General features: G+C 31.8%; 1 protein-coding gene across 1 annotated transcript; it reads left to right on the top strand.

Moving 5' to 3' along the window:
• The first annotated feature begins 1,364 nt into the window (after positions 1–1,364).
• On the top strand, positions 1,365–8,376 carry LOC124918751 (SNF1-related protein kinase catalytic subunit alpha KIN10-like). The gene is made up of 11 exons (XM_047458792.1): positions 1,365–1,527; positions 2,358–2,556; positions 2,932–3,116; positions 3,211–3,393; positions 3,495–3,626; positions 4,112–4,297; positions 5,155–5,244; positions 5,490–5,573; positions 6,328–6,468; positions 6,560–6,802; positions 7,791–8,376. Exons 2-11 carry the CDS (start codon positions 2,367–2,369, stop codon positions 7,902–7,904), a joined length of 1,548 nt encoding a protein of 515 aa, XP_047314748.1. The 5' UTR covers positions 1,365–1,527; positions 2,358–2,366; the 3' UTR covers positions 7,905–8,376.
• Positions 8,377–8,943: the final 567 nt, after the last annotated feature.

Raw genomic sequence — 8,943 nt, 5'->3', positions numbered from 1 at the left:
ATTTTACATTTTCCAACCAATGAAGGTTCTACCAAGTCATTTCCTCACCAAATTCTCTCACCAAATTCCCTCTCTCTATTACTCCTATTTTTTTATTATGTGACAATAACATTTAATTTGTCCCATAATATTACTATAATATATTAAAAAGATGATTATTTATGCGAACCTTTTTTCTGGAATTGATAGATAAAAATAATTATGCATAAATACAAATTAAAATTACATTTTTGATCAGTCATTTAACATTTTGGGTAAGGATTTATTTAAATAAATTTAAGTTTATTTAAGAATATATTGATGTGAGATGATTTTTAAAATTATTAATATATAATAATAATATATCATTTTTAAAATAATAAATAATATTTTAATATTTTGATTAATAAAAGATGATGAAATGATGTTTGAGTACAATGTTTTTATATTGTATTTTTGGCACGAAAAATTTCAATCAGCAACAAATTCAAGAATTAAAGTTGGGTGAGTTTGAAAAAGAAGAGTCCATAATTTTAGACTCTTAGATGTAGTCTTGGAATTAGATCCCATTTTCTATATTTGTATTAGATTTTGTTTGTAATTCTTATATAAATGGAGCCTAATGGCCACAGCTCAGATGATAAGAATCAAGTTTGATTCGGTTTAATTATAAAATCTGTAATTAATTTGGAGATTACAAAGAGATGAGTCATATGTAAGCAAGAAATCAAAAAGATGACTCAGGAAAGTGAGAGGTCATGGAATTTTAAGCTCAAAAGTTAGGCCTGGTTTGTTTATGAAAATTATTTCTAAATAACTTTATCTCATATAAATTATTAAAAAAATAAGTTATTTAGATAAAAAGAAAATGAACCTTTTTAGAAAACACAATTAAGCTAAAACAATATTTAGTTCATATAATTTTCAATCTCAAATTTCAAAACAATGGCAATATTTATAAATATATAATAAAACAATTTTTTTAAGAAATACAAAGTATTTATATTTTATTATTATTTGATTACTTAAAAATTAATTCCATGTAACAGCTTATTATTAAGGGTTAATTTGATATTAGGTTTTTAAAGATTTTTATGAGTTTTTTTTTTTTTTAAATTTAATAAAAGTTGAGTAAGGGCATTTTGTGAAGTGATTTAATAATTAAAAAACAATGATATAATAATTTTTTGTTTTAAAAAAAACCTAAAATATCATAGATCAAACAAGCTATAACTGTCACATTTAATTAATTATTATTATTATTATTTTAAAGATTTGTGGAAATATATATTATTAAAAATGAATCTTTGATAACACATCTTGATTCTGCATATAGCGTGAATATATATATATATACATATAGAGAGAGAGAAAGAGAAAGAGAATATAAGCTTCACATCATCTTTATATATATATTCGATTTCGTGGTGGTGGTATACTTATTATATGTGTATAATAGGTCATTTGTTTCACATATCATCTTCAATTCTCGGGGGTTTATTCAAGGCAAAACCTGAATAACTGATTCCTTCATTCTTCCAGCTCTCAGTAAGTTCATCTCTCAACCTCTCCATTTCCATTTCTTTCTCGCTAAATGATTTCTTATTGTTCTTATCTATGCTCAGCGACATATCTAAGTGATCGAGTTGATTGATAATGTTGACTAGTGTTTTCTAAAGCCAGATCTGTGGCTTCTAGGGTTTTTTTTGTGAGTATTAAGCTGAAAACAGATATCTTTGCACCTTTCTTCGTGGGGATTTCAGAATTAGGGTTTAGTGATCATTTTGATATCCTCTAGTCAATTATCATAGATTTGGATTAAGTTCTCTGAGTGAATTCATTAATTTGAAGATTATTCTTAAGCATGGATAGGTGATCAAATATGTACTTGGCAGTAAAGGATTGATTATAAACAAAGCCTGCTTGAATTCAGCCTATTCCTAGCGCTCCTGCAGTCTGGTCTGTGAGTTTTTTAGGTTACTAGTGTAGGAAATTGACATTTGCACCTTATAAGACATTAAAATGTTGTTCTCATTGTTTGTCGTAAAACATGGCATATATTTAGTAAATAAACATTGTTTTGAAACATTTGTATATGATTAATCGTATACGCAAGAGTAGAGTGTTGATTAATGATTATTGTGGGTTTTTCTTGGAACAAGCTTATTCCGTGTTGAGCACGTCCTTGTTTGGTGTAAGCTGGTGACATGAACTTCTCTTGATTTATTGTGTGCACGTTTCTTCTTGATAAACTGAAAGAAGGAAAATATATCAGATTGCACCATCTAATTGAAGTTTATTTAATAGGTCTGCAATCTCCAATACAATTGCATCTAAACCCAATAATTAAGACAATTATTCTTTTACCATTCATTTAGGACCTGAAAATGGATGGATCATCTGGCCCAGTCAGCAATGGCGTAGACTCATTTTTACGGAACTATAAGCTGGGGAAAACACTTGGCATTGGTTCTTTTGGCAAGGTTAAAGTTGCGGAACATATTTTAACTGGCCACAAGGTTGCTATCAAGATCCTTAATCGACGCAAGATAAAGAACATGGAAATGGAGGAAAAAGGTAGTACTATATATATTATATAATTTGTATGCCTTGTTATGTTTTGCTTTTTAATGCGAATTTTATTAAATTACCTTGCTGGTTGAAATTTGAAACAGTTTCCCTTTCTTCTTTCCATTTTTAAACTTTAACGTATAATCTTATTATATAATTTCCGAATTCAGATGCAGAATGTTTTTTTTTTTTCATTTTACATCACCATGTAGGTATGAGTGAGATATACTGTACCATAAGTATGACTTGTCCTCCAAAATTCTGTTAATAATAATACGATTTAATTCTATTTTTCCAAGCATAAATATGAAATTCCTTGTGACAGACCAGTGCAGGATCTAAGTTTCAAATCTAACTGGTGTTTTCTCATTCTACTTGCAGTAAGGCGAGAAATCAAAATATTGAGATTATTTATGCATCCGCACATTATAAGACTGTATGAAGTAATAGAGACTCCGTCAGATATATATGTTGTTATGGAGTATGTGAAGTCTGGTGAGCTTTTCGATTACATTGTGGAGAAGGGAAGGCTTCAGGAGAGTGAAGCCCGTAAGTTTTTCCAGCAGGTAAAATTTTGCAAGATAAGTGTTTATGTTCCTTTGTACCAAAGCTGTCTCTTTCTACTATCTTAAAAATTAACACTTAATGATACTCTTATAGATAATTTCTGGGGTTGAGTACTGCCACCGAAACATGGTGGTGCACAGGGATCTGAAGCCCGAAAACCTACTTTTGGATTCCAAACAGAATGTAAAAATAGCAGATTTTGGGTTGAGCAATGTCATGCGAGATGGACATTTTCTGAAGACAAGTTGTGGAAGTCCAAATTATGCTGCACCAGAGGTATGGTATTCTATCGATTTACGCTGACTGAATTGCATTTAGATAGAATGTTCTGTTAAAATCATCATTTTTAGCAGATTGATAGCACTGATTCTGTACAGGTAATTTCTGGGAAACTCTATGCTGGGCCTGAGGTAGATGTTTGGAGTTGTGGAGTCATATTGTATGCACTTCTCTGTGGCACTCTTCCTTTTGATGATGAGAACATTCCCAACCTTTTTAAGAAGATAAAGGTATATTCATAAATCATAATTCATTCATTACTGATTTGAGTGTCGAGCATAAATATCTTTGTTGGCTTTATATATGTATATATTTTCTTATCTTCCTACATGACTAGATGCTTCTGAAGTGTCACATCATCCCAGCCTATGTAAATTTTACGCACTCTTTTTGTGGAGTAATATATTTGTTAATTTTCTTAGCATACTGGTCATAATTTCTATAGATTTTTAATATATCCCTGTGGAAATCAAAGATTGAAGATAAAATGTTGTATTCCCCATCTAGGGTTTCTATGAAATAAAGGTTATATCTCTTGTAGAGAAACGAATCAAATCCCTACTAGGAATTTTTAAAAAAAAGTTCAAATATTTATCACTTTAATTAAGTAATTACTCTAAATAACAACTAATTAATAGTGAAAAAATAAGGAATAATCTACTATATACGATTTTTTGTCTTTTGAGTTTTGACCCTTGATGTATTTTTGTTTCAGAGTGGGATATATACTCTTCCCAGCCATTTATCTCCCGGGGCCAGAGAATTGATCCCGAGAATGCTTGTCGTTAACCCTATGAAGCGGATAACTATCCCTGAGATTCGTCAACATTCATGGTTCCAAGCTCATCTACCTCGATATTTAGCAGTTTCCCCGCCTGACACAACTCAACAGGCAAAAAAGGTGAGTGTGACTTTCAATTGCATGATGTATATGCCAAGAAAACAAATGTGTGAGCAATTTGCATATGAGAGTCAAAGTCTAGGAGCTTGTTTGATGTAGGTTTATTTGAAAAAAATATAATGCTTGATGAGAAAACGAATTTTGGTTAAATGACTAAAATTCCCATTTAATATTTTTAAATGTTATAAAAATTAAAGTGAGGGTATTAGTATTTTAGTTGGTGATTGATGATGATATAGGGGGTTATTTGGATTATATCTAATAACCCTTCATCAAACAAGGACTAGCGAATCCTAAAGTTACAGATTATGGTTGAAGATCATTAAACACTGGTTGCTTAAAATAACAGATTGATTGCAGTTTTCGGTATAATACAGTATTAAAGTTTGACATTTTTATTTTAGGAAATCCAAAAAAATTGAAAACTCAGCCTGAAATATCACTTTTCATGCTCTTGCATGATATTCATTTTCATTTATGTCCAACCTTCTAGGTCTTTTTTTATTTGGATATTCCATCATCAACAAAAAATACAAAATTACCCTTATTTTATTTTTATAACAATTTAAATATTAAATACATTTGATATTTTACTCATTTAACTCGAATAATCCACTTTTTAATCAAACAAGTCTCTTATTTAACAATAAAAAGGTTTATTTTAAAAATCACACATCAAACTAGCTCCTAGTTTCTTTTCTCATTGCATAGTCTTTCTTATTTACAAGCATTAATCTTCCTATGCGGATATGCCAAAAACCAATATTTCTTTAGGTGTTACTATGGTTTAAATCCATAAATTTCCAAAAAAACACCTTATTTATATTGGGTAAATGTTGGGTTAACACCTATTGCAGATTGATGAGGATATCCTTCAAGAAGTTGTTAACATGAAATTTGACAGGACCAACCTAATGGATTCACTTCGCAGTAGAGCACAAAATGAGGTCAGATTTCTTCATTGTTTAACTCTGTTCCTTTTTACTAAAATGGGGAAAAATAATTTTATTAACTTCTGTTTAGTATGGTAGCTGAGGTTGTGATTCTCTTCCGTCTTTAGGTTTTAACCTGATCTGTATCTAACATTGTGTTTTCCAGAGTTGATTGACACTTGTTACAGGCATATCTTTGTGATTTTCACCTTCAAATTCTGACCTTGCTTTGATGTTTCATTTCTTAATTCATATTTCAGGCTACTGTTGCATACTATTTGCTGCTAGATAACCGTTTTCGTGTTTCTGGTAGCTACCTTGGAGCTGAGTTCCAAGAATCTACGGTTAGTTAATTTGATTGGATTATTTTTACGAATATCTCTGATTTATGCCCTCCTCTCCCTTGGACGGATTATTACCATCCTCCATCTGACCATTCCCTTGATGGTTCTTGTTAGATTTGACATCAAGTACTGGTTTGTATTTTATCTTATGGTACAGAGGAGATAGTGATGTTTACAGTCGCGTAATTGATGTAGTTATATGAGGCATATAGCTTATTTAGAAGCTAGTATTTGTCTCAATATCTTTCACAATCTCATTGAAAATTTACCAAAGTTAAAATTGAAGGTGATTTTATATTTTGATTGGTTTAAGATTTTTACTAAACCATCATCCAATACTAGTGTGATTTTTATTGCTTCATTTGGTATACAAATTATTTTCTAGATCATTATCCTTCGGTATCATGTTTTAGCAAAAGTACAAAAAATCAATAAAATTGCATTTGGCTAAAATACATAATCTAATGTGATTATGATTGTGACAAAGTACCACTTTTCGAAAAGGCTCTAGTGTAATTTTTTGCTTAATTAGGTATAGAGATTTTTTCCTCCATCATGATCAAATTATATGTTGGATCATAATCAAATTATTTTCAAGGTCATTGTGATTTTTATCAAACATAATAAATGTACATTCATTATGAACATAAAATTTTCTATAACAGCTCATTATGCGTTATTTGACAAACATAATTATATGCTTTCCCTCTACTATTTTATCCTTAGCTCAAGTACTTCTATGAATATTTTGCAGGAGCTTGGCTTTACTCGATTGAGCCCTAATGATTCACCAGCTTCACCAATTGGACAGCGCACTCAAGGCTTTATGGATTATCAAGCAATGTCTTCTAGGGCCCAATTCCCTGTAGAGCGGAAATGGGCTCTTGGCCTACAGGCAAGCTCCATTCTTACTTTTAATATTGGACATGCCGACTTTGAACAAAACCGAAACTAGTAACTTCTGTACTATTGTTTTGGTTAATCAGTCTCGAGCCCATCCTCGTGAGATAATGACAGAGGTTCTCAAAGCTCTGCAAGAGCTGAATGTTTGCTGGAAGAAGATTGGGCAATACAATATGAAATGCAAGTGGATTCCAGGTATTCCTGGCCATCACGAAGGAATGATCAGCAGTCCTATGCAAAGTAATAGTTACTTTGGAGAGGAGTCCATCATTGTGGAGAATGATGGTGGGTCTAAGTCATCCAATGTCCTCAAGTTTGAAGTGCAGGTAACTTCATAAAGCAAGTTTTATCTCATCAGTTACTTGGGCCTTTGTTTGATCTAGGGTTATTTGAATAACCAAGTGGTTATTTTGAAATTATCTTGTTTATTGTAGGTTATTGAAAAGCAAGTTATTTGGGTAAAAGGAAATTAGGGGTATAAATATAATATATATATATATGTATATTTAAATAAAGGGTACTTAGATGAGTAGATTGTTGATTGGACAGTGAGTTATTTGAAATTAATCTCATGCTTTAGATTATATACAGGCCCCTTATTGGTTGGAGTAAAGAACAGTAAACCAATCATGGTATTTTTGAATTTGTAGATGGTTGATTTGATGTGAATTACTGTAGTTTGTGATAGGAGAATTGTTGATTAGAGATGGACAACTAAAACAAACCATGGTAGCCAAACAGGTTGAAGTGAACCATTCTCTCTTTTGCATGCTAGGGGTGTAAGCGGTTTGGTCTGGTCTTTTTTTTAGTGATGATTTTGATTTTCTAAAATCTCCAACCGCATGTTATTGGTTTTTTAAGTAGTATCTTAGAAAACAAGGTCATTGCATAACAATCTGTTTAAGCAACAACAGTAAAAGCAAAAAGACAATAGGTCCAAAATAGGAAATGAAAGCTAATAACAACAATGAGCAAGAAAAGCTGCAAACACAAATTCAATGAGCTCTAAACTCCTCCAAGAGGGTCAACAGTCCCTGAGCTGAAGAAAATGGAACCCAGACCAAATCTCAACCACTAGCATTTCCAGGCGAACCATACCATTAAGTAGTATTGGTTCCCCACGAAAGGTGTGCTCTTCACACACCTATAGTAGAGTAATGAAAGTTTCACACTTTAAAAAGAAAAAACTACACCCAGACAACATTTTTTAGGTTTTGAGAGTCCTTGGTTGTTTGTTTTCTTGGGTTGGTTTTGGCAGATTGAGCAATATAAACTGTTTGACTTACACCCCTGTTGCGTGTTTTGTTAATGCAGCTCTACAAAACTCCTGAAGATAAGTACCTTCTGGATCTACAGAGAATCCAGGGACCACAACTTCTATTTCTGGATCTTTGTGCTGCATTTCTTGCCCAGCTCAGGGTTCTGTAAAACCAAAAGCACCTGTTAGGAGAGAGTATGCTTGTTGACAGAATTGGGAAGGAGGACTTTATATCTCTGTAAATAACTCCCCAGATGGTGCATTTGAATATCTCAATCCCCCCTCCCACCCTCTTTCAAACTTGCTCTTTGGTGGGTAATTGTTCATCTTTCTAAATAACTTGCTCTTTTTTGGGATGGCCATTGCATGCCTCATCTTTTTTTTTAAACTGACATAGTTGGCCATATGAGAATTACCCAAGGGAGTTGAAAGGATGAACTTGGTAGATAAAATGATATGCTTATGCAGTTGCTTTCTCTAGCTTGTTAGACAAAATGATGATAGAATGACCAATTTAGGTCAGTAAATGTGAGTTTGCAGCTTAAAAAGGTTTGTTGGTGGTGTAAGTTCATAGTTCTTATTTATCTATCTGTATGCAATATATTTGTTGGAATTGTTATTCCTGGAAGTTTTGATTTTTCACCTGCTTTGTAATAATGGCCTTATTTAACAACATTTTGTTTCTGATCTGAATTTTGAACTTGCTAAAGAAACTACCAATTAGTTTGTAAATCTAGGTCAGACTAAATTTATTCATACATGATACACCTTATGTGATTCTATATATATCTACAGACTACACATGGATAAGAATTATTTCATAAAGAGTTTGAAGTTTTCAAATAAAATCTATATTTGTTGTAAGATTATACAAGAGTGCTTCCCACCCACACATGGTAGCTAAAGTAGAAAGAGTTTGGAATTTGAGACTTTAGATCTCTTCGATTCTTACCTTTTATTAAAGTTGGGGATCATGGAAGTGAAATGTTGTGCTATCATTTTACAAATAAATCTTAGTGTTAGAAAACAACTATACAAGAGTTCTCCAACGATTTTCATGCTACATTGTTGGTTATGATTTATGTATTTTCTAAGTAGTTTGTATTTGTCAAGATTGTTTTATGTATTTAATGTGATATTGGTATTTTGGTTTATGGTGTACTCTTATAAAAATAGATGTTAGATGCTTTCTAACCTGTAACTTGGGTT

The sequence above is a fragment of the Impatiens glandulifera genome, chromosome 1, assembly GCF_907164915.1.
Source record: "Impatiens glandulifera chromosome 1, dImpGla2.1, whole genome shotgun sequence".
In the NCBI taxonomy this organism is placed as follows: domain Eukaryota; kingdom Viridiplantae; phylum Streptophyta; class Magnoliopsida; order Ericales; family Balsaminaceae; genus Impatiens; species Impatiens glandulifera.
The sequence above is the reverse complement of the archived record's forward strand: the minus strand, read 5'-3'. Positions and strand labels throughout refer to the sequence as shown.